Source organism: Pantherophis guttatus, chromosome 2 (genome assembly GCF_059756535.1).
Source record: "Pantherophis guttatus breed Tessera chromosome 2, ASM5975653v1, whole genome shotgun sequence".
NCBI classification, from domain to species: Eukaryota; Metazoa; Chordata; class Lepidosauria; order Squamata; family Colubridae; genus Pantherophis; species Pantherophis guttatus.
In genome coordinates, this window is record NC_142064.1 from 236,930,913 (window position 1) to 236,957,508 (window position 26,596).

General features: G+C 37.7%; 1 protein-coding gene across 2 annotated transcripts in view; it reads left to right on the forward strand.

Annotated features, from left to right (window-relative positions):
• RYBP (RING1 and YY1 binding protein) overlaps positions 1-25,269 on the forward strand; it is a 75,731-nt gene extending 50,462 nt beyond the window's left edge. The window contains exons 3-6 of one of the 2 annotated variants that reach the window (XM_087887926.1): positions 12,465-12,641; positions 13,606-13,701; positions 15,800-15,889; positions 21,188-25,269. In XM_087887926.1, coding sequence (XP_087744052.1) covers positions 12,465-12,641; positions 13,606-13,701; positions 15,800-15,889; positions 21,188-21,440 — 616 coding nt within the window. In that variant the 3' untranslated portion in view covers positions 21,441-25,269. The remainder of the gene's footprint in view (positions 1-12,464; positions 12,642-13,605; positions 13,702-15,799; positions 15,890-21,187) is intronic. The other variant, XM_034440565.3, reaches the window with a different exon arrangement.
• Positions 25,270-26,596: the final 1,327 nt, after the last annotated feature.

A 26,596-nucleotide genomic window follows, 5' to 3' on the forward strand; every position in this document is an offset into this window, starting at 1 on the left:
CCAGGGAGTCTGTACTGTACATTGGTGGCCCCTGCAAACGGATTACCCCCGGTGGCAACCTAACCTTGGACAGGGAAGTGCTCCTGCCTCTCCTCTGGTAAGGAAAGAGGAACCACTGGAGAGCCCTGGCGTGCAAGCGTGGCAAGGCACAATCGAAATGCAGGACACCATCTTGCCCAGGAATTGCCAAAGTGTGGCCAGGGGCACTGCACAGTCCCACCTGATCAGACTCACCAAATCCCTTATACTCGCCTGCTGCTCCTGGGAGAGATGTACCTTGCACGCAATGTTGTCTTTCTCCGCTCCTAAATGCAGCAACAGCTTAGTTGGTGTCAAATGGCTCTTGTTGGTATTTATTGAAAATCCATGCTCCTGAAGCACCTGGATGGTGATTCTGAGATCCTCACATGCCTGGGGTTCAGAGGTGGACTGGATCAGGATGTCGTCCATGTAGAATTGGACACGCACAGGAAGAGTCTGGAGGTCCACCATCAAGGCAGCCAACAATTTTGTGAATGCCCTGGGCACTGATGACAGGCTGAAGGGCAAGGCCCTGTACTGATAGTGCCGGCCTTCATAATAAAAGTGGACAAACTGCCTATGTCCCTGAAAAATGGGGACATGAAAAGTCTCTGAGATTAATAGAAGTGAGGAAGTCGCCCTCTCTGACGCCGTCCAAGATGGACTGAAGTGAATGTACCGCTTGTAGATTATGCAGCGGTTCAGTCTTTTGAGGTCCAAAATTGCCCTGTACCCCCCACCCCAAGGGTTTTGCAATTACAGAAGGATGGAATAAAATCGCATCCCCTGCTGGTCCTCTAGAACCGGTTGGATCACTTGAATATCCAACAGATGTTGAATAGTGGTTTCCATGAGGTTCCGCTTGATCCTGTTCCCTGAAATAGTGCAGTGAATGAAAAACCTCGGGGGTGTGGAGAGGAATTCTAAGGAGAGGCTCGATCAGACCGTCCCCAGAACCCATGTATCTGTAGTGATGTTCTCCCATTGGCCAGGCATCCCCCAATGAGACAGCTGGCGCTGTTATTACTTCTGGCGTCTGAAAGAACGGCTTCTTCCCCCTCAAAAGGGCCATCTGGGGGAAATTGCTTGTACCTCCCCACTCTATCCTGCTGTTGGTCCTGCCGCTGTTGGAAGTGGCGTTGTGGGCAAGGTGGCCCAAAGCCACTGACTGACCTCCTGAAGGTCTGGCAGCAGAAGTACAGCTGCGGGCGGGAATCTACCCACCGGAGAGAGATGGGAGGATCTTACGTTTATCATGTGATTCCACCAGGATCGGATCAAGGGATTCTCCAAAGAGCCACTCCCCTGAGAACGGGGTGGAAGCCAGTCTCCACTTGTGTTTGGCATCCGCCTGCCACTGGCAGAGCCACAGGAGTTGTCTGGAAGCCATTGTAGAGGTGATGGCCTTTGAAGCGAACCGTGCTGCGTTGAGCGTGGCGATCGCAAAGAATTCCAAGGGAGCTGACAGCTTTTTAAGATCTTGATGAGACTGTACATTTGTCACAGGGATTCTGTCCTGCAATTGTCTAAGCCACATCAAGGAGGCCCTATTAAAAAATGATGCTGCTGTGGATACTTTCACAGCCCACATTGCTGCTTGGTGGCCTTTCCTGAGGGACTGCTCTGCCCGTCTGTCCTCAGGTCAGAGGGCATCCTCAGGTGAGTCCGCCAGTATGGATGGTGCAGTTAATGCCACCACTGGCCCATCTACTATGGTCACTTGGAGTGCCTTGGACAAGTCTGGGCCCATACTATAGAATCTCTTGTCCAGGGTGTTGGGATTTGCCCTCACCCTAGGAGCCGCCCACTGCCTTTGCACAACATTCAGAAATAATTGTGGCGAAGAGACTACCTCTGCCTCTGCCATCGGCTCAGAAAACAGCGAGCTTATGGGTCGCGATGTGTCTGGTGGTGGTTCTGGCACGCAGACCAACTCAAGAGCCCTTCCACCAAAAGTGGTGGCTGCTGGCTACTCGGGAGCAAGCCCGGACTCTGGCAGAGGTTCAGGAGTCAGGCCGCGATGTGTGGCGGCGGCAGTCTCTTGCTTCCGAGTATACCTGCAATCGGGCAGAGGCTCGGGAATCGGGGACATGATTGGCGGCGCCGGCTGTCGCTGGCTCTCAAGTGTGCCCGCAATCAGGCAGGGACTCACTAAAGGAGCTGTTTAAGCGACAGTCTCAGGCTTACCTGACAGCCTGGTCGCCCTTTGGCTAGATGCGGAGCATGAAGCCTCTCGACAAGCCAGAATGCGCCAGAGTCTCGATCCTGCTCCAAACGAAGCCCTTGGGTCAGCACTGCAAGCAAGGCTCAATCTGGCTGCCCAGACAGAATCACCGTCAGGTGATCTGACACGCCACTGTGCAACCCTCAGTGGGCTCGACCTGAAAGCTCTTGCTGGAGTTGTTGGTGGTACAGCTGTCAGTTGGTGATATAGCTGCCACATTGGTAGTAAAACTGTTAAAGTTAGGATCAGTATCCAGGAATTAGAAAACCTAAGCAAAAACCATGTCTGTCTTTAGTAAGGACTGAGTCAAAAGCTGGGGACCGTTGATGTAGGCGTGTCCTCGCAACTTCGGCAGGCTCAGTCCTATTGGCTATCAGACGAGGACAACCAATTCCTGGATGCTGTTCCCACTACAATGGAGAATGAAAAGCTTTTACTTTTATATAGACTTATGTCATCGACTATGGTTTTAAAAAACTAAAACATGTAATATAACAGAAAAAAGTAAAAAAGAGAATTCAATGTCTGAAGCACAAGCATTTATTTGGATATCAATTTGTTAGGCCTTGCCATAATTTGCAAACAGTAGAACAAAACTTTGCCATATTTAGAGAGATAAGATAGATGGATTTTTAGCAGAGGGTAAATGTTTTAAATAAAATAACTTTGAGCAGTAAAATCATTCTTAATAATAGTGATATAAGAGAGAGATTAAGTAGCCATAAAGAGTTGACTATAAAGAGGAACGTGTAGAACTTTTATAGTTGCCCTCCATGGCTGATGTTGAAAGGGCATTTAAATAGCTTATATGTAATAGGGCAGATAGGCGGAGGCGTTAAAACAGAGGTGAGTGTGACAGAACAAAGGAAGTATAGGGTCCTTGACTAAGGATGGTGTGCATGGACAGCAATCAGGACTAACAAAACTGCCCTAAACAGTCAGGTCATGTTAGGTTTTGCCTAACAACTGCATTGCTTAATGACAGAAATTCCAGTGCCAATTAGGGTTGCTAAGCAAACTAAAATTAGGGTCATTAAGCAAACTACTTTACTAAAAGATAAAATAGATGTCATACTTTGCCCTGTGTGGACGAACCATCAATCTAAAATAGGAGATTCTTTTAACCAGGGGGAAAAAAACCATTTCCTGGATACTTTCAGCTAGCACTTGGTGGAGAAAATGGGCAGGAATGCCAGGTGTGCAAGAATAGAAATGGCAATATGAGCCTGGTGAAAAAACTTCAAATGTATACATGGAAATGTTTGGAGGTGGGTGGCAACCAGTGCACTTTTAAAGTATATGTGACAAGACTGACTCTGAATATAACGTTAAGCTTAAAGCAGTCATTTTGAACCTTAAATCTTTCTTTCAAAAATGAAGAATGAATCTGACTAGTTAGTTGTTTAGATGCCATGATCAGATATATTCCAATTACATGTTTTTAAAAGGGATAAGTTATAAAAGGAAGGCAGTTTAGGATATGGATTCATGAATATTTTATCCAGGTTATGTTTTTTGCTTAAACAGGCTAATAAAGGCTGAGACTGGTCCATATGGGGTACTGCATTCTTTTCCCTGCTCACCTGACATTTGGCAACAATGAAATAAAACATTTTTATGGCAGTTCAATTTAAGAAGATGTACCAATTGAACCATAATCCCTTAATATAAACCTTCAAAGGATACTTGTGCAGGGTTCTCTTATGTTTGTATTATTTCATTAAGTGAGAGTCAGTTTGGTATAGTGATTTAAGGCACAAGCTCTAAAAAGTGGAAAACTCCTGCCTTAGGTGCAAATCAAGCTGGTTGACTTTGGACCAGTCACTCTAGGAAGAAAGCAGTGGCAAACCACTGAAAATCTTGCCAAGAAAACTGCAGGTACTAGTCTAGGGAGATGCTAATTGTCAAGACGACTGACTTGAAGCTCCTGACACCTCCTCCATCATTTCTATGAGAGACATTCAAAGGTACCGTTCCTCAGAATAATGAATTTGAGGAACAAAAAATTAAGTAAGAGAAGTGCCTTCTTTAAAAGGTAACACATTATGTCTTGTTCTAGATGACAATATTCTGCTTTTTTTCTTTCTTGTTTCTTATGCTTATACTGTCCTAGATCTTAAACAGTCACTTCCTGTACTGTTGCAGAGAACTGCTAGTGTTTGTGTCGGTGGTAGTCTGGGCAGGGTTGCCTGTGTTGTGAAGACTGTGATGAATGCTGAGGGAGCAGAGGGAAGAAGTTTGGCAGGCTGCTGTCAGAGCCTACTGTGCACATGCAAGATTGGATGTATTAAAGCAGCTGTGAATTCATGGAGAGAAGCCAGACGGCTTGGAAACAGCTATTCACCACTTAACCCGTAGCCATGGGAGTTCATTTACAGAAATGATAAATAAGACAAGATGCTACTATCCCTGAACCCACCCACCCCTTCCTGCTTCAAACTTTCTTCCTGGCCACTCTAGGTCCTTCAGAGCCTCTTAGAATACAGGGTCACACTGTTGAAGAAACTGTAGGTACCATATTCTAATTTGTAAATGCGAATTCTTTGGCATGAATGACTAAAGTTTTTTTTAAAACAAAACTCCAGAGCCTGAATCATGATCATGAATACACAATGCTGTAGCTCTTAGAACTCTTATCTTTAACTTGAATTTTTAAAAGTTGAAACAGAGCAGTTCCAGAAAGTATTCTAAGCATCATGTACAGAAATAATTTCAGAAAAAATAATTTAGGAACAAAAATGTTAAGAAATTTATAATCACGCATATAAGATAATCTATACCAGAATTATGTAGTACTTTTAGAAGGGCTAAATAGGATCTTAATTCTTTTTATTAACTTGAAACAGAATATTCATTGAATTACCTGTATATAAAGCCAAAATATTTGTAAAGACTTAGTGCTTACCAGCTTCTCAGTTGAAAAAGTTGCAACAATGTAATATTGCCTCTTCTGTTAAGAATATCCTATATAAAATGATGATTGTAACTCAGAATAATACTTAATTAGCTTTAACTGACAAAGAAATTAATCAGTTTCTGTATAATGTAATTCTAAGATTACACTTATCAAGCTGCCTTTTTAACTTGATAATACATGTTTATCTCCCCTCAAATTACAGATACCAGTAATAGGATTTAGAAAAAGTTCCTAACAAATTATTTCTCTGTTGAGTGGTCTAAGTCATATTGACTTCTTCTTTGCTAACAGAATATTATCAGAGACGTATAATGATATATTTTACATAGTTTTCCCAGGCTCCTTCAGTTAAGATTATATTCATGTAAATTTGAGAGCTGCTGATTATCATCTGATTTTCTTGATAAAATGTTGATGTAAAAATATTAATAGTAACTCTTGTATTTAGATAATAGAGGATTGTTACTTTTGATTATTTATCCTGCTAGGTATCTGATATTAGTATACCAATTGACATTTTGGATGTACATTCAGAAAAATTAAGATCTGTATTAGTGATCTCAGATATGAAAAAAGCATTTGATATGGTACAGTAGTCATTTTTGAAACATGTTTTGTCTAAATATGAATATAACTATGTTTGCATAATACGTATTTCATACAAAATTAATATTGTGCAACAATTTATTAATTTATAATGTTATTCAATTAATTAGAGTAAACATCATATGCTATCTGTAAATCCATAAAAATGGGATTTTATCTGTTGCTTTAAACAATTCAAATAAAAGGAGTGTGGTGGCTCATGAGGTTAGGACATTGCACTGGCTCATGTTTGATACCTGGTTGGTGTGGTGGAATGAGGTGACCTCCCATCACTCCAACTCCTGTTGACCCAACAGTTTGAAAGTGGGCAACCACGAGTAGATAAATGGGTACAAATTAAGTAGGCAATTTAATGGTGACATGAAAGGAGCTCTCAACTGGGCATCCCTCTAGGTAATGGTGATGTCACCATTCAATCTTTTCAACCCAGAAGCACTTAGATGCTCCCATGACTGCAATAGTAGTATTAAAAGCTAAATAAGTTGGAAAAATGACACCAAAATTTATTTTGGGGTGAAAATATATCAACTTTTTCAGATAAAAATTAACATAAACTGATATTTAAAAATCCTATCACGTTTGCAGGGAAAAGTAAATATTAAAATGAATATCATTTCCAGATTGATGTATTGATTTAAAAGGATTCATATGCTAATATCTGTAAGCTACTTTTAGCAGATCGCTATTTTTTTAAAATGTGAAAAACAACACTAGGTTTTTTTCTTCCAAATTCTGTTTATCATATGATGGGGTGGGGGTGGTAACTTTCTGACTTTCAATTTTATCACTAACATGTATTTTGACTTCAGTTTCTCTATGGAACATAAGAAACCAAGTCATAAATCACTAGGAACAGAATTACTCCTTAAGACATAATGGCAGGGGCTTGGTTTCATTTTTATTAGTAGTTCTCTTGAATTTACTTCATGAAAGGCTGCACATGATATTTGGAGCTATTAGGATGAAAATATAATTTCAGTCATTATTCATATGAGTTACACCTTGGGATAATTTGTATTTGAAAATTGCAGTAAATCTTTCTGATTGATTATAGTCAAAGGCAGATTGACATATTAAAATATTAGATCAGTCTAATTGCCAAGCATTTAGTTATTACAAGAGAAATTTGGATTGCCTATAATTGCAACATGGCAGTGTATTCATTAAAATATATCCTGGTTTTACAGTTTGGCCCAGGTGCCAAATTCCTAAATTATTTTAGTTTTAAAATGAGATTTGAATTATTCCAACAATAGTGTATTTTTAATAAAGCAAAGAGTATTATTTATTTACTAAACTTAAAAGTTGCCCATGTCGCCTACAGGTGATTTGACTCTTAAGTCACTTGTATTTGTTAAGATGGATATTAGTTATTTGCAAAACCCCTGAATTAAAAAATTACAATATCCCACATTAAATAACATAACAGCATCATCATGATACAAGCCCCCATCCCTTTTATCTATGACATGCATGCATATCCCTCTAGGTCAGTGATGGCTAACCTTTTTGCCATCGTGTGCGAAAAGCGGGAGGAGTACGGGGTGGTCGCAAGTGTGCGTGCCCACACCCATAATTCTATGTGCCCAGCACCCCACACATGCACGTGCAGCCCCCTGTGCTCCCCCCGCTTTTAGCATGTGTTGGCACAGTGGACCCGGTAGGCCTGTTTTTCGCCCTCCCCAAGCTCCAGAGGCTTTCTAGGAGCCTGGGAAGGGCGAAAACAGCCCAGAGGCCCTCCGGAGGCCAGAAACAGCCCATTTGCCGACTTCCGGTGGGCCCAGAAGACTCGAAAATCAGCTGGCCAGAGCGCGCATGCATGCTGGAGCTGAGCTAGGACAACGCTCGCGTGCCACAGGTTCGCCATCACAGCTCTAGGTATTCATATAACATTCTGCAGATGCCTAATGACTTTTATGAAGATGAAACTTACTCAGCTGAAGGGATTTTTTTTTTTTTTTACATTTATTGGGCATGCAAGAGAATATTTAAAAAGTTTGTAGTCAATTTTGTTTTGTTGGAAATTTAAAATGGGTAAGATATAACTTCTAGAGACCATCTCACACACTTGTCACTGTCTCAGGAAACCCACAGTGAAAAACACAAGCTATAGAATAACATGCATGACCAAGCAAACCACCCGTTTCATATGCGCGCAATGTATGTTACGTGTTAAAAGGGATGGGCTTATTGCCTAGTTGCACAATCCATTTTGATGCCTCTGACTTTAGATGCACCTGTACCTGTTATTTCATTAAATTGTTGTTTGCTGTTTGATAGTTTGTCTGAGCAAACCCAAACTTCCTTCAAGCACTGACAACGTTACCTAGTTGGGCAATGAAACTCTGCAACAACCAAAGTCCCCAGTTTTAATTATGTATTAAAAAGTGTTCTATATTTTTAAAAACACAAATATAAAGACTTTTCCTTTTTTCTGTTTTAAAATGTCTGTTACTTTTTCTTTTGTATATTGAAGCAATCAAAGTTTTAAAAATTCTTGTACTTTCAAGCTTATGATATTATGTCTTGTACATTTTCTTTCTTTTAATTCAGATAGCATTCTTAATTGTATTCTTTCAGTTAAAATTGTGACTCTGATATTTTGGATATAAATACAATAATACTGCAAAATATGTATCTAATTCTTAGCCTATAATTGCACAAACTGTGAAGTTCTGTTGAAGACATCTGTATTTTATTGACTTGAAGTATGAAGTCTTTGGTAATGATTGATGAGTAGTATAAAAGCACAAAATGTTTATTTGCTCAGCATATGAAACAGTTTGCAATTCAGCTTTTGTGAAGGAAAACCAAGTTGTTACTTTGTCCTACCAATGTGATTTAATTCAAGACAAAGATCCTGATTGTTCTAAAGTAATGGGATAGAGAGCCCATTTAATTGAAGAAAATTAAATGAAATGTGGAATAGGCAATAGATTGAAGAAGGTATTTGGAGGATGAAGCATTGGGAGAAAGTGGGCTAGGTGTTTTCTCAACAATACTCTTATCAATTTAAGGGAAAGTAAGAATTTAAAAAAGTAAAAATCTTAAAAAGTGAAAAGTGCCATTTCATCCTGCTCAATTAGGAATTCAATTTAAAGCAATAACTATATTATTTAAATTTATGTTTAGTTAAGGAACGTAGTGGCTAAGATGCTGAGCTTGTCGATTGGCGGTTCAAATCCCTAGCACCGTGTAATGGAGCAAGCTTCCGTTACTTGTGCCAGCTTCTGCCAACCTAGCAGTTCAAAAGTATCTAAAAATGCAAGTAGAAAAATAGGGACCACCTTTGGTGGGAAGGTAACAGTGTTCCGGGTGCCTTTGACGTTTAGTCATGCCGGCCACATGACCACGGAGGCAACTTCGGACAGCGCTGGCTCTTTGGCTTTGAAACGGAGATGAGCACCGCTCCCTAGAATCAGGAATGAGTAGCACATATGTGAGAGGGGAACTTTTACCTTTACCTTATGTTTAGTCAGGTGCCATCAACATAACATCAATGTGGAGTGGGCAACACTTGGGTTGTGCGTGGGAAGTTAACAAATAACCCATTGATTAATCCTGAGTTTTTGAATTACTGCTCTCACATACACAGTTCTTTATTGTAATTAATGTGCAGTTAACCTCATAACAATGAGGTTGCTGTGGACACTGCTATCAATATGAAGTAGTTTGAAAGTAAAAGCAAAGATTATACCTCAGTGATTTATATCAGGCTCCTGAAGTACATTGTATCTGTTCCGCACATTGGTTTCAATCCCTTAGGAACAGTACTTTTGCTTGAAAGACATCTCCTCCATGGGACAGTTCTCCAGGCATCTGCTGTTTCTAACTTTAGAATTTTAGAACTTTTAATTTATCCTTGAAATGATTGTTGGCAGTACAGTTTGTATAACAAGTAGAAAATGAAGAGGCATAACTTCATCTACCTTGTGAAGAAAATAAACCTTTTTGAATATTGATTGATTTTTATCCCCCAATTAATAATTGCAAATACCTCAATTGCCCGTCTGTCAGTACAGTTATAAGTAGCCTTTGAGTTCCCACTGTAATGGAGTCTCTCCATCATGGTCATAAAGTGGATTGGTCATATGACTAACCCAGTCTTATGACCTTTTTGTAGGACTCATTAAGTGAACCAATAGTTTGCTATGGATGCAGTTTTGCCAAAAACTGGAAGTAAATGCAAATTTTCAGGAAAACCATTATAAAACATGGTTATATAGCTATGGGGTGCTACAAATGGCCATCAATGTGTCCCAGTTGCTGAGTGCTCATGATCAAGTGTGATCATGTCATAGGGAACTATCATTGGAAGTTTTGCATCCAGGCTGTCAGAACATCAAACAGTCACTAAATGACTGGTTGTAAGTTGAAGACTACCTGTAGTTGGTTAACAAATCTTTGCTTCATTTTACAAAAACCTGTCCGTGTAAGGAATTGTTTTAAATATTAATCGGGATTTCTGTTAGCAATCAACTAGCTCTTCTACCAGATGTATTCTGGTTTGACAATAAACATGAGTTCTATGTGCCTCGGTGTATAGTCATGCTGGCCACATGACCACTGAAATGTCTTTAGACAACACTGTTTTCCCTGGCTAAGAAACGGGAGATGAACACTGCCCCCTAGAGTGAGACACAACTGGACAGAGGAACCTAAGCCTTTATGAAAAGTATATGGGTGCCCTTGTAGACCACAAATTAAACAAGTCAGTAGTCTAATGCAGTTGTTAAAGGGCAAATATTATATTGGGGTACAAGATAATAGCAACAGGAGCATAAGATCCAGATCACAGGAAGTAATTGTTCCATTCTACCCTGTCCTGGTTAGATTCTGTTTGAAGTACTATGTTTAATTCTGGTCACCACATTCAAAAAGGACAGTAACATTGGAGCAAATTCAGAGCAGTACTAATGTAGACACTAAGAAGGATAACATTGCAAAGATAAGCTGACTGTTGGTAAGGCAATGGGACTACAATTTTTTTTTTAGTCCAGAATTTTCAGATAATGTTTGGAAGCAGCTCAGACACATATTTCTCTAATTCATTGAATTATAAAAAGAAAATACAGAAAGTATAGCAAAATTAAACTTGCAAGACTGTTATAGCCAATCTCAAATAAAAGTTGCTGTAGACATCCTGTGGGGTTGATTTCATGGTCTGATATATCTAGTGGAGCTGAAAACTAATAAGATAGTGAAAGGTTTGAAACCTAACCCTTTGAGGAATGATTATCTGAAGAGATGTCACACGGGAGATGAAATTAACTTATTCCCTATTGCTCTAGTTAGCAATAGATTGGGTTAAAACTAAAGGAAGGAACTTCTGGGTTGATATTAGGAGGAGTGTCTTGTCTGTACAAACTGCCAACCAGGGGAACAAGCTGTTACATGAGTTGGCAAGTTCTCCTTCACTACAAGTCTTCAAGAAGTCATGTGTGATTGTATGCACTTCAATAAGATAGAGCCCTGGTGGCGCAGCAGACTAAAGCACTGTTATTAACACCAGCTGCCTGCAATTACTGCAAGTTCAAATTTCACCAGGCTCAAGGTTGACTCAGCCTTCCATCCTTTCTAAGGTAGGTAAAATGAGGACCCAGATTGTGGGGGCAATAAACTGACTTTGTATAAAATATACAAAAGTATGAAGGCTATTGCTTAACGCATTGTAAGCCGCCCTGAGTCTCCGGAGAAGGGCGGCATATAAATCAATTTTTTAAAAAAATAATAATAATATCTGCTGTCAAATCTTTTTCCAAACTAAAAAGTTCCAAACAGTATTTTCCTGAAAGAAAGATTTTTGAGCCTTTGGTCATTTTAGTAGATCAATTCTGCACTTTTCCAGTTCTGTTATATCCTTAAAAATCTGGTGATCAGAATGTAGCCAAGAAAGAAACCATGACCTGAATCAAAGACTTTATGAATCTCATTTTCCTACTCTTGGATTATAGGTTACTAGCTGCCACATAGCAGTTACTTCTTAGTGATGATGACTGGCCAATGTTATGTCTTTTGTTTGAAGAAATTCTAAAAAAGCCTTTCCAAATTGTAGTTTTCTAGTTGCGCTCAGCTTTAAGTCTCAGTATGTTATAACAATTATAGAAAATTACAGAAAGTAGCGTTCACAATCAGTACCAGTTGGAGGCTGGTAGAGACATGACTTCTAATTATGACACTCTGAATGTATTGTTTGTTTTTAACTTTGCTTTGATTGACAGACTCTCAGCTTTTAAATTTAAGGAAGAAGGATTTATTCTGATTGATAATAGTTAAATGAGACATTACTAACTCTATTCGTAGTTGTTCAACAAAATAGCAGTGTCCATGTAATGAAATAATGAAATGACTTTGAAAACGTCATGGTGTACAGAATATGCAGTGGCCCACAGAGTACATCTTCGTATCTTCATATTTTAAACAAAATTATTACATTCATATATTTTTGAGAAATATATGAGTGTTCTTCAAAACAAGCATAGGCTAGAATTCTATTTTAAATATAAGGGATGTTCAATATTTTGGTGAACATAGTGTTTAAAAATTTTAGACATTACATTTTTGTTAATTAAGATTAAGCATTGCTTACTTCGATAAAACACTTCTTTTATTGATATTTTTTTCACCAGTTGCCCATTTATTTTAATAAAGTCACTGACAATGCGTATTCCTTTTCTATTTCCTCCCATCTTATAGGAAACCTAGGATAAATTCTCAGCTTGTAGCACAACAAGTTGCTCAGCAATATGCTACCCCACCACCTCCTAAAAAGGAGAAGAAAGAAAAGGTGGAAAAGCAAGAAGAGAAAAAAACAGACAAAGAAAAAGAAGTTAGTCAAAGTGTTATAAAGAAGAATACCAACAAGAAGACTAAGTATGTTTCTGTATCACCCATTAAAAGTTATGCGGACAAACTAATTTGTATCTGTAACTCATGCATGTGCATACCTATTTTCCCCAGTCTTGAAATTCCAGACAGCTTGATATTTTTTGAAGAATTCTTAATCCTAATTGGCAATGATTTCTAAATTGTGATCCCACAGTAATTCTCTCCTTCTCTATGTCAACTCTACCACTTAATTCAAGTTACATGACTTTTTCCTGAATGCTGTCCTCATTTTATAAATTACATGCCATTTTAAATTTTCCCACAATAGAAAGAAATATAATTCTTGTTAAAAACATTAGCATGAATTTATTTTATTTTGTTCTCCACATGACTTTATTGAGCTACTCTCGTTGATTTCATAGATGAATAATGCAGAAAACCTGCATTAATTATATAATGATGTATCTCTCTGTGTGTGTGTGTACACACACACAGACACACACACACTTATGTATGTGTATATATGTGTGTGTGTGTGTGTGTGTGTGTGTTGTTGTTAGTTGCGAAGTCGTGTCCGACCCATCATGACCCCATGGACAACGTTCCTCCAGGCCTTCCTGTCCTCTACCATCCCCTGGAGACCATTTAAGCTCATAACGACTGCTTCAGGGACTCCCATCCAGCCACCTTGTTCTCTGCTGTCTCCTTCTTCTTTTGCCCTCAATCATTCCCAGCATTAGGGTCTTCTCCAGTGAGTCCTTCCTTGTATATATATGTGTGTGTGTGTGTACATACATACATACATATATACACACACACATACATATACACATACATATAGAGACATATAGATATACATAAACGTATGTATGTATGTTTGTATATGTATGAGAGAAGGTTTACCTTTAGGTTACTAATTATCCCAGTTTCAGGAATGATATTCCCAGAATACCAGTATATGTATAATGTATTGTTAACTTTTCTTCCGGCATTCTTTTTTTTTTTTCAGGCCAAAGTCAGATATTGTGAAAGATCCTCCTAGTGAAGCAAATAGTATACAATCTGGAAATACAACAAAGACCAGTGACTCAAATCACACCTCAAGGTAACTTTTTACTATAAAGAATTGTCTGATTATAAGGTTATGGAAGTATAGGAACTTTTCTTTAGTTTTTTTTCCCCTGCAGCCCGTCCTTTAATTTACCACTTTGAGGCTTGTGTTAAAATTTGTGATAATACTTCAAATCTTATCAGTGTTTCTGTTTCATTCTGTTTCATTCATTCACACTTAGAATATATAATAAATTAAAATGTGAAATATTAACTTGTGCTAATCATAAGTGAGCATTTTGTAACTATTGTATAATCATCAGGGATGACCTGAACTTTCAATTGCAATAAACCAGATTACCTTTTAGAGCATTAATTGGATAACCTGTCCAAGTCTACATTGTTGATCCACTTCAAAGGCTAAGTTAATACCTAATTTGTATTTCCTGGGATTTAGAGATTGCTAGCCAGATTAATAATAACTTTGCTATTACAAGATCAGCCAACCTATAAATGTTGAGTTCTTTGATACATATCCTATTGGATATTTATTGGTTTTTTAGCATAATGAGAAAGGGTAGCCCCTATATTTTAAATTTGGGTTGAATGCCTATATATAAACATGGCATGCAAATAAGGTTCATATATTTATTTAATTCCATTCCTTCTTTAGTAATTAAGAGGAGGAGCTAATCCATTGTAGGCTGAGGTGGCTAAAGACTCTTATTCTAGTATTACATCTTTGATAAAGAAACAAAATCCATTATTCACTGTAATACAGGTAGTCCTCAATTTACAACAGTTCCATTAGTGACCTTTCAAAGTTAAAATAGCACTGAAAAAAGTGATTTACGACTGTTTTTCACACTTAACGACCATTGCAGCATCCCCATGGTCACATGATCAAAATTCAGATACTTGGCAACTGACCCATATTTATGATGGTTGCACTGTCCTGGGTCATGTGATCACCTTTTGTGAGTTTCTGACAAGCAAAGTGGGGAAGCCAGATTCACTTAACAACCGTGTTACTAACTTAACGATTGCAATATTCATTTTTAACAACTGTGACAAGAAAGGTGAGGAAAACTCACTTAACAAATGTCTCACTTAACAACAGAAAGTTTGGTCTCAATTGTAAGTCGATATATATATAAAACATTACTTCTGCTTACTACAAAAAAGAACAGTGCAATCGTTTTCTTACTTGTTCTTATATGGAAAATAGAGAAAGAAAATAAAGGCAATTGCATCATAATTTAATTTGGAAGAGAAGCTATGAACTACGTGTTACAAAGATTTTGTATGAGTGTCATTTAAATACTATCTAAATACATTATGAAAAAAGTATATAGTATGCCCACCAAAAATGGTAACATCTTGCTTAATTTAAAGGCTTCTTTCAGTTGATAAACTAAATTTTCCAGTACCTAATTTCTTCAGGAAGAACTGCTATTGCAGTTTGCCTTTCATGGGAAACCCCTGTGCTAAATATTGTACAGTCACAGAATGAAAATATTTTAGCATTATGCAGGACTGGATGTTCCTTTTGTTTTTAATCTTTTAATTCAGTTCTTTGTAACTCATCAAGTACTGCAAAGCTTTATTCAGTTTAAAGAGAGGTGGAATAGTCTTTGCATTCTTTCTCTGTCATTTTTCTGCCTTTGTGACATATTTTTTAGATATTCTATCTACTTAAGCTATAATAAACCTGCAGTAAATGCACCCCTCCTCTAGCTCTCCTTGTTTGCTTAAGGACTGCTGCTAAATTACCTAGACAGTTTAGAGGCTGATACTGAACTATTCAAGCCCTGGCTTGAAATTCTATCTCATCCATAAAATGAAAGCTGAGTTTCTTCAGCCAGCATTTCCATCAGGTCTAAATTTCTCAAAATCAGAACAAATAAGATACAGCTATTTGGATTTTCTGAAGTATCACAACTCTGCTGTAACGACTCTGAAAACAAAAATGGATGATAGAAGATTTGAGAATACAAAATCCATAAATGTTTTGGCAAGAGATCATAGTTGAAATAAGAGAAATAAGGCAAGCAAGGTTTAGAACAATAAAAACAGAATTGTTTTCTTTGCTGCCATTTTGTTACCTTTAAAAGTTACTAGACAACCTGGGTTTTGTTGGGTAATTCTTTCAGAGATACATCCTTACCTAAACAGAGGAACAGAATGACCACGGGCAAGCAAAAAAGCAGTGGAAGCATGAAAGATCTCTGCCTTCCTGCCAGGTTTCTCTTTGTATTTCCTTGTGGGAATCTGATAGGGAGTACATTCCCTTCCCTTCCCTTCCCTTCCAGCAGGCAGGTATAAAATGCTGTTTAGGAAAGGGACCAAGAAAGTGCATGGGTGGCTGGGAAACTGTTCCAGAATGTTGAAAATGAAGATCACGTGATCAGTATGAGCTGATACAGGTGCAGTATGAGTCGGTAGCATTGAAGCAGCCATAACTTTCCCAAATTTAATTTCCTCAGGAGTCATTGGTCCCATGTTTTGGATGCATTTTGTAAGTTAGCCCATTTGAACTGCTTTGGTTCAAAAATTGTTGCCCTATGATGTACCATTTTGCCCAGTTAAAGATCATGACAACAAATATATAGATAAGCTTGGGATATTTTTAGATTGCCCTGTCAACTTGTAGTCTTCTCTAGTGTTACTGCTAGAATGATTAAAAATGAAATGTTCTTCAATCACAGTTTAATATGAAGGAATTGGTTCATTTGAAATATTTTGTTTGAGAGCTAAGTGAATAATTTGAGAAGAACTATCTAATAATATTCACTTAGGATTACTTGCTCAGAAGAGCAAGATGGGATTTGACAGACTAACCCTTTGAATCAAATCATCAGTTGCCTCCAATTAATAGCAGCACTTTATAGAACTTAGACTTATATACCTCTTCACAGTGCTTTACAGCCCTCTCTAAGCAGTTTACAGAGTCAACATATGCCCCTCAACAATCTGGGTCCTCATTTTTCTGACCTCAGAAGGATGGAAAGCTGATTCAATCTTGAGCCAGTGAGAATTGAAGAGTCGGCAGAATTAGCCTGAAATACTGCATTCTAACCGCTGCGCCACCATGACTCTTAATCCAATGATTCTGTGGCTTTTTGCAGATCTGGGCTGATTTGATTTAATTTAAATTAATTTGATCAACCCAAAACAAAGCTAGTTCAGTGTAGTGGTTAAGGTCCTGGCCTAGAAACCAGGAGTTCTAGTCCTACCTTAAGCATGAAAGCCAACTGGGTGACCTTGAGCCAGTCACTTCCTCTCAGCTTAACCCACCACACTGGATTGTTGTTGTAAGATAAATAGGAGGAAAGATATTGGAATTGCAGTTGTAAACCAGTGCGGTCATAAATTGAGTCATCACATGATTAAATCTGATTTTATGACCATTTTTATGATGACCATTAAGCAAAGCATGTGGTCATTAAGCAAATTGAACTTCCCTAATGAACAATCACAAATAGCAATCACATGAGCACAGAGCAGTGCAACCATAGTTAATGCAACCAGGGTCTTGGCAGTCACCCAAGCTCGATTACATGAGATAGGCATAATGCAAGTAAAGGTTGTAAGCAGTTATTTCAAGATGGTCATAATTCAAATTATTGTTAAATGAATGGTTCTAGCTGAAGTTTGTGTACTGCCCAATATCACAGTTGTTGACTAATTCTTATTTTTTCCTTTTGTGTAGATAGTAACAATATTTGCCCTTCTCCAGTTCTCTGGTGCTTAGCCTGATCTCCATATTATTCAAAAATCACAAAAAAGGGTTCTGAGATGACTCTCATATGTAATTAATCTTGTCTAGACATTTAATCTCCTTTTCAGTGTCCATGTATTCCCTGAGAAATCATATTTCTCTAGCTTGTTGAAATTAGCTGTCTGAAATCTACAGTGCACAAACAGCTGTCTTCCAGTTTCTATTTCTATGGTATCTTAAACCTTAAGATGTTGCCACAACTTCTTCTCAAAGTGACTTCTTCTCAAACTGCTTTTATCTCTTCAACCAGCTCTTCCCTATTGTCCAAACAGAACTAGGAAAATCTTGTCTCTTCTTTAGCTTTCTGGAACATGAAACAGTTAGCAAGATACAGAGTAATTTCAAGATGTTCCTCTTCTTGGCACAGTTGTTTTTCTAACAGAATATTGGGTAGTTTAAATTTCACATTATTATTGTGTTTCTCCTTTTGAGATTCTGTAACTTTCCCAGGATGGCATAATTGTGATGTTCCTCCTTGATAATCTGTAGCACACCATCACAATAATACTTTTTAGTTTCCCTTCCTTCGGTTCTTACTCAAATGCTTTTGTCAGGAACCTTATGCTCCAATTCCTGGCTCTCGGTACATGTGTGCATTTCTTACATATGTAATGTCACTCCTACTCTCTTTATGTTTGTCCCATTCCTGTTAAGTAAGTTTTATTTCTACTTATGAATATTATCCCAGTTTCAGAATTTTCCTGAATTATGCTAGTAGGTTATTGCTTCATCCTCCTGGACAGTTTATCACAGTGCCTTGGAGGTGCTCTTGTTCTTTTCAAATAGTTTGGAATAGGCACTTATTCTGGGTCCAGAAAATCATAAAATCATTAAATATCATGTTAATAAGCCTCTGCTTAAGTGATGAATGCCTCCCTTACAGGGAGCCCTTTCTATAATGTCTATACCTATACTAGCAGTGATGGCGAACCTTTTTGCCATCACGTGCCAGGAGCGAGGGGGGGGTCGCATATGCGTCCCGCGCATACACGCATGAGCCCCCTCCCGCTTCTGACACGCGATGGCCCGTTTTTCTCTCTCCCCAAGCTCCAGAGCCTTTCTAGGAGCTTGGGGAGGGCGAAAACGGCCTCCCGCCTCTGTGGGGGGAGGCCATTTTCACCCTTACCAGGCTCCTAGAAGGGGTCTGGAGGCTGGGGAAAAGCAAAAAACGGGCTTTCCGGTCCCACCGGAAGTTGGCAAACAGGCCATTTCCTACCTCTGGAAGGCCTCCATATCAGAGGGTATGTGAGCTCAGCTTCGGTACTCATGTGCGCGCCAGCCAGCTGATTTTCAGGCCTTTTGGGCCCACAGGAAGTAGGGAAACAGGCTGTTTCCTGCCTCCGGAGGGCCTCCGGGGGGGTGGGGGAAAGGCCGTTTTCACCCTCCCCAAGCTCCTAGAAGGGCTCTGGAGGCTGGGGAGAGAAAAACGGGCCTTCCCCATCACAACCCCAGGCCTTCCAGAGGCAGGAAACAGCCTGTCTCCCTACTTCCAGTGGGCCCAGAAGGCCTGAAAATCAGCTGGCTGGCACACACGAGTGCCAGAGCTGAGCTAACGTACCCTCCGATATGGTGGCACGCATGCCATAGGTTTGCCATCACGGTTATATAGAAATATTTCTAAATTATAATATCCCCTTGTGCATTAATATTGCAATTGATTATTATGAATTTTTGTTTGGATCTCTGCTTTGGCTGTAAGAATGTAACTGCATTCGTTCACAGTGGCCTCTGAATCCCACTTTGTTTTCAAGCACTTTTCTTTCTGGTGAGATCCAGGTTATATGACAGAACGATTGGTGGAATATAAACCACTTTCAATCTAGATTGAAGGCTGATTTTTAACAATGAAACCACCTGTTTACTTCTGTCAAGAGAGGCTCTGTAGGACTTTGATTTCTTTGATTAGCTTTGCTCTTTCAGCAGCATAGAGAATTCTCAGATTTCATTAAATCATTGGTGAATGTTTTGCCATGGATTGGGTTAAGCATCCCTGAAATAAATGCCTCATGGTTCTGTGTACTCCCAAGATTGGTTCATTAATTTTGTCTGTATTGGACTAATAGTCAGTAGAACCTGCACAAAGTTTTTTGAATCACAATTTGAAATGTTACCGTACATATTTGATGACAGCAGCATATAAAGTATATACACTTGACAATTTATTATATAATTATATCAATCAATTGTTCAACTGGTTGCCAGTTTCTTCTAAACATTTATTTACTTGTTTAACCCGTAACCTTCGAACCTTTCTAAGTACGGTAACATTTTCTCTGAAAAAAAATAAAACATTGTGATTGGTGTATGCAGCTAACATGCGGTGGACTGTCTTCTAAGTTTTCCATTCATCCCATTTGTTATATTATAAACTAGCAGTAAGCAGTGAAAGAAGCTGAAATATCAAAATTCATCTGATAGTTGACAGTGCTAGTTTTCACCTCCAATTTCAGTGCCTACCAAATTATTTCACGTGTTACTTCATTAATGTGGATAATGAGAACTAATGTCCACATTCCTTGCTTCCTGGCAAAAGAATATTGAGCTTGGCCTTTTGCTAGCTCAAGTGGATCATGAGTTGTATCTCACTCTGTCAACTCTGTAAAAATACTTTTGCAACTATCTGAATAAATAATACTTTGAGCATTTTAATTTTTAAAGTTTTGTTTCTGAAATAAGTCTTTATTGTCTCTTATTTTGGCTGTTAAAAGGAGCCATTCATGTTTGTTCAAAACCTTCCTTGTTTTTTTTTCCTTTCTGACATGATAATGGAGATTTTGTTTAGTTTCCCAAATAATGAACAATATTACTTTGTATTTCTATTAAAGTTGTGAACTGAAAATTTTACTTTATGTGAATGTGAGCCAGTACTTTATTAATTTTTATTCCCTCGGGAGTTGGGCGGCATAGAAATGCGACTAAATAAATAAATAAATAAATAAATAAATGGATAAATAAATGGATAAATAAATGGATAAATAAATGGATAAATAAATGGTTTAATTGCTTAACATCATGGCACAAATCTAAGATTATAGTAAGACTTACATTATTCTAAGTCCTTTTTAAAAAAATTGTACAGTTCTGTTGGGCAATATTTATATTCCGTAGCTTGTATTCAGCAGTGCATTCAGAAAAGACTTTATAAGCCATTTTTATAAGGTTATGTGGAGTTTTTCTCCTATGCATTCCAGCAATTGGGAAAGATGCCAAATTTTACTGGCATTGATACATTTGCAACAGTTTAGATCCTGACCCTTTACATTGTCACGTGCAGATGCTTTTTTTGTCCTACAAAATTGCAGCTTTCAGGGGCGTAAGAGGCTGAAGGATTCCAAGCACAGAATTTTTGTATTCCAAAAGGGACTCTCAAAAGCTTCCTTTTGATACCTTTGTATCTTTAGCATATTGCTATACTTCTGGCTGAATGCAACAGAGAATAATTTCCTACGACTCTAAAGCTCAAAAATTGATTCCCAAAGTACATTTACCCACTGGGAATTGAAAATGCTGCTACTACAGACTTTTTAGACTAAGCATTTAAAGACAGCAAAAGATCAGATACTGCAAGGACTGGGACGGGTAAACAGTGTTTCTTTTGTTTGTTTTTAATGTAGAACATCTGCAGTTTTTAGAATTCTTATGTATAAGCTGAATAAAAGTGTCTTAGCAGAAGGTTCATCTATTATTTATATTCTATGTTGTTGCTGTTGTTATCATTGTTGCTGCTGCTATTACTACTCTTTTACTGTTGTTATTGTAGACCCAGACTGAAAAATGTGGACAGAAGTACCGCTCAGCAGCTGGCAGTCACAGTAGGGAATGTCACAGTAATTATCACAGACTTTAAAGAAAAGACTCGCTCTTCCTCCACATCTTCATCCACAGTGACCTCCAGTGCTGGATCTGAACAGCAAAATCAGAGTAGTTCGGGCTCCGAGAGCACAGACAAGGGCTCATCCCGCTCTTCTACGCCAAAGGGCGACATGTCAGCAGTCAACGATGAATCTTTCTAAGAATTGCACATGGAGTTGTGGGAAACTTATGAAATCAGGGTATGAAATTCAAATATTCCACCTGTCCACCAGGACAACCTGAGAAAGCTGCCAGTGCCACTTCCTCTTCCTTTTCTCCTTGTGCTCCAACATGCTTTTTGGATATCCTTCCCTTAATTGATGACACCTGGACGCTTTGGTCTGACTGTGGGCATCTGGCTACCAAGGAATTTCGCACCCTGAGAATTACTTTCTGATGTTTATGTATTCCATTGTTTTATATGATTTTCCTAACAATCATTTATAATTGGATGTGCTCCTGACTCTTACTTTTTTATAAATACGCTGTGCACAGTTTTTCCATGAATCTTACCACCAATTTTATTTTTGTTTTGGGTGAGGGAATGTGATGTAAGGGGAAGGGCGGGCTTATAGGAGGGTTTTTATTTATTGTATTCACAAACTTCATTCTCTCTTGTTTTTTCAGCATATTTTTTGAGTTCAAATCTCCCTCTTCCAGTTATACTGTGTACTATCAGTTTTGATATAAATTATATATATATAAATATATAAATATATATATAAATAAAGTATATATAGGGTTATTTGAAACCAATACATGGAAACGCTGGTGCTTGAAACACTGTGAAGCTAAGCAATTTAAGATCTGGGACAGCAAGTGCCGTTTGGCGAGTGCTGAAACCCAACCGGAACCAGTCTTAGATCAACAAAGTGTTCCCAGAGGTTCTACCAGAAACAGGACCTAGTTTTTCTCTTGTGCTTTGGCTGAAGAGTACTGGACAAAAATAGATATCTATTTTCTTATTTTCTGTTCTTTTTGAAATCCAAAAGGTGCTCCAAGTCATTGCATTTCCAGTTAGAGTATCGGAAAACAATAAATTTCTAGCCCTTTCCTACCACAGTGTACAAATTTTAAAAACAATGAACAACACCAATTTCAAAATGCTTAGTATTAATGTCCCTGATGACTGCACATTAACACTGCCTATTTTGAATAACAAATCTCATTCTCTTATTGTCCAGATTTATATTGGTGATGGGGAAAAGATTTTTGAATATCAGTGGGGAAATGTCAGACAGCTTTTATAATAGAAGGCAGTCCAAGGCCCTAATAATAAGTGCTCCCCTTACAATAACATGAACCGAGATCTATTGTCACACGACTTGTTTTCAGTTCAAATCTTCTATATGTGACTCTGCTTTTTTGTTAGTAATTTAATTCATTTAATTCCATTTCCTTAGGATTATCAGTGCTTAGACATATCTCTCTACCACAACTTGGTATGAGAGCAAAAGTTGTGAAGACATTTTTATATTAATAAGGGAGCATCAGAATGGCAAATAACTTCAATTTTCGCTTTGAAAGCTATTCTGAGAACGTTTACTTGCAGATCCAAATTCTATTACAGTTTTATCTAGCCCGTATGTTTTTCTGCTTAAAACACTAGAAAGAAGATGGAACACTTAAAAAAAAATCTTCAAACTCTTATTGTGTGCTTTTTAGGCGACCCAGAGTGCTTTGCTATAATTTCAGTAACCATTTTTTAGTTTTATCAGAATGATTTCCATGTAGGTTTTCTCAAAGGGCCACTCAGCAGAACTTGGTGCTAGACAATTACTGTACTCATTTCTTGTTTGAATAATATAAATTATTTCTGTTCTAGAGAAGCATGAAATGGTTGCATTTTATCAGTTTAAAACCACAAACACAAACTCATTTTATATCACTCTGAAAATTTTAACCTATGCTTAACTGAATAAAGTAATTCTGCTCAAGGAGGTAGAGTAGCAGAGCAGTGCCTTTGCAGCTGCATCTATTTTGGTGGGTTTCTCATTCAGTTGTTCTTATATCTATTCTTTTCTCTTTTTTTTTTTTGAAAACTTATTTTTAAAGTATTTATTAAAAAATAAAAAAGAACCAAAGGAAAAACAGATGTTTCTTAAGCTCTGATAATACAATATTATCGTAGTTTTTAATAGTCCACATCAATCCACATTTTAACATTGGTAAACATTCCTTTTACAAGTTTGACTATTCCTTTAAAGGATCTCAGGGAGGGTAAATTGGTCAGCCATAATTTATTTTTGGAGAAAAAAATAATAATTTTTAGAGATGTTTTCAACTTAGTCCCAGATGTGTGTGATTTGCACAGATTTTTTTAAAAAGAAACTTACATCTAAATGAATTAGGCCTGTATGCATTTAGCTCCTTCCCAGCAAAGACCCAATCTCTGAGCATGTCTGCTGGAAGTTCACCAGTATATACAAGTGGTGTGATTCCTCCTGTGGCTTGCTAGAATATGGCCTTGGTTGGAGGGGGAAGCAGTGTGCGTGTTTAAGAAAACCAGTTACAGCAGATACCACCCTCCAATCATTGCTGCTCCATTCATTTCTAAGGTGGCTTCTTGTGGGCTGTCATTCCAATGGGTAAGCAGCAGGGGTTGATAGGTTCTTCCTTATGAAATCTGTCCCTTAGGTTAGGGAATAAAAGCTTTAACCGCAATGAGCTGCTCATTGGCTTACCAATTCAGTGAAATCCTCTTTGGGTTTTCTTTTTCCTTTTTCCCCCTATGTGTACCTCTGTGCTATATTATCTTGTTAGAATAAAGTATGCAAATCCATCTTTGGCACAAGCGGAGTGATTGAAACTGCATTTGGCTGAAATTGTCAGCTAAGCATTCAAACTTTCTTGGGCCGCATTTTTTACTGTTATGTTGTAACCAAGCAAACACCCTTTTTTAAAAAAAAAAAAAGCATGAGATTTAAAAATTGGATTATCTTAACTTCCTGCATTTCATTTAACTATTCAGTAGTTGGAGAGCATGCTTTAAAATATTAGTGTATAAGAAGGGCCAGAAACGCTTTGTAGCCAGTGGCGCAGAAAGCAGGTAAGGAATAAGCACAGTGTTACATTTTCAAAGTTAAATTTTTACACACACACATGCACACCCATACACATTCATACACACAACAGGTTGCTTGACTTCCTCTGTTTGAATATTTTAAATATGTCATGCAAAGAGAACAATGAAAAGCAAAAATGTTTAAGATGGGCAGTTTTAATTGAAAGCATTTTGCTTCTTCAAAATCAGTTTCTATTTTAAAACTGGGCAGTGGCTATATTCATAGAAATACATCTGCCTTACCAGTACCATTTCCAGTCTACTTTTTTAAAACTGTTACCATAAATTATTGAAGTTATTACTTGCTGACTATATAACCTTTGCTTGTATGTAACTGAAAAAAATGATTTGAGAGCCAACATTTACAATACGACAATGGAGCTGAACAGTTTTTAATGCGCAAGCAGTTCTGTTCTTGTGTATGACTTGTAACCTTAATTTACTGTGTAAAGATGGTTACATTATTTCTTTAGCTTTGTTTGTTTGGAGACAAATAGAGAATGCTTGTTTAAGTATGTCAAAACATAATTTTATCTTGTGAATTTTTATGTTAATGTATTATACGAGCTATATTTTTCATTTGCCCAGAAAGACAGCTTGTATAACGCTTTGGAAGTTTTCTGCTCTGTAAAGTCTTTAGAGCTGACAGTCCTGTTAGATTTGTTTTTAATCTTCATGCTAAAAGTGTCAATGGTGATTTTGTGAACTGGTCAGAAAAATTCACAGGTCTTAAATGTTTTTGGGAAATTTATATTGGACACTGCTCTTTGTCTAGCAAATAAAAGATGTTAATATATTCCTGTTACCGGCATGTGCACGACTGTTATTAGAAGCCACTTTATCATTTTCTTGCTTTAAATAGAAATGTCTATTTATGAATTCTGCTTGTAGTTTTTTCACAAATAAAATAGTAACATTTAATTAAATCTGAATTTCTATTTTTTGGTGTTGAGGAAAGGACCAAGTCAATTTGCTTTGCTTATATCTTTCTAGGTAAACTTTTGATTTTATTTTACATGTTTAATATGACATTTGTATATGAACAGTATACATATTTTAGGATACTGATGATCTAAATAAGCCATTTATATTAATACTTTTGTTTCTTGCACTTGATCATATCCATGAAGTGCCAAGCTTGGAAATGTGTACCTTTTCATTCTTTCCAGCAAAAGAATATCTTTTACTAATACTAATATGTTGGGGACATGTATTAACCGAACATGTTCCTTGTTGGATCTAATGTTCTATCAGATTATTAATAGCCACAAGTTTCTATTGAAGTGGATATCCTTGTCAAGTTATATAGAAAAAAATCACCACTGTAAAAGATTTGTGAAACACTGTACCTAGAATGAAAAGGTCATGAGTCCCTTACATGTTCAAATGTTTAAATGTATCTGAGGAACACTGATAAATTTAAATTTTTGTTCTCTGAAACACTGTTTTTTTGCTATATTGTATCTAGTTAGTTCAAACAGTAGACTATAAGAACGAAGTTACAGACAATCTAGATCAGGAGTGTTAATCTGGCAGCCCGCAGGCCAGATGTGTCATGCACAGGCCACGCCCACCCCAGCTCTGCAAAGGGGAAAACGTCGCAATATGTCACGTGACGACAATATGGCACTGTGAGTTTGACACCCTTGGTCTAAATTGATTTGACCACTGTTTCTACTGTATATCCTGTTAAAGCTGCCAATTCAGAGTTTCAACTCTCAGGGAATTACTCTTTTTACAGGGCCAGAATTTTATAAAGTATAAATCATTAAACACAATGAGTTTATCATGTAGAAGCATCATTGGGAATCTAAAGTTTGTTTCTATTGAACTGTTCCAATGTGCATGATGGTTTTCAGCTATTAAAGTAATTTGTGGAAATTTATGTAATTCTGAGCTTGATTGTTTGCTTGCAGAAATTTTGTTACCTGACATCTTGAGTGTCAGAAGGGAGTAGGATTTGCTTTCTGCTTATATATAGTATCTTGCCCTGACATTGTTGGTGGGAGTGTTGCTTCCTCATTTGGTTCCTTGATTAGGCTATTGTTTACTGGTTGAGTTGGTTGTTCCTCGATTACAATATTGTTTACTGCTTGTTTATCTGGTGTTAATCCCTGTTTATCTTGGTGTTGATGACTGGAGAGGAGGCAATCTGGTGTTTGGGGGGCAGTTAGTTTCTCTTGTGTGTGTGTGTGTGTGTGTGTGTGACTCTTAAATGATGGGTAAAGGTGGTTTATCCCTGTTTGCCTATTG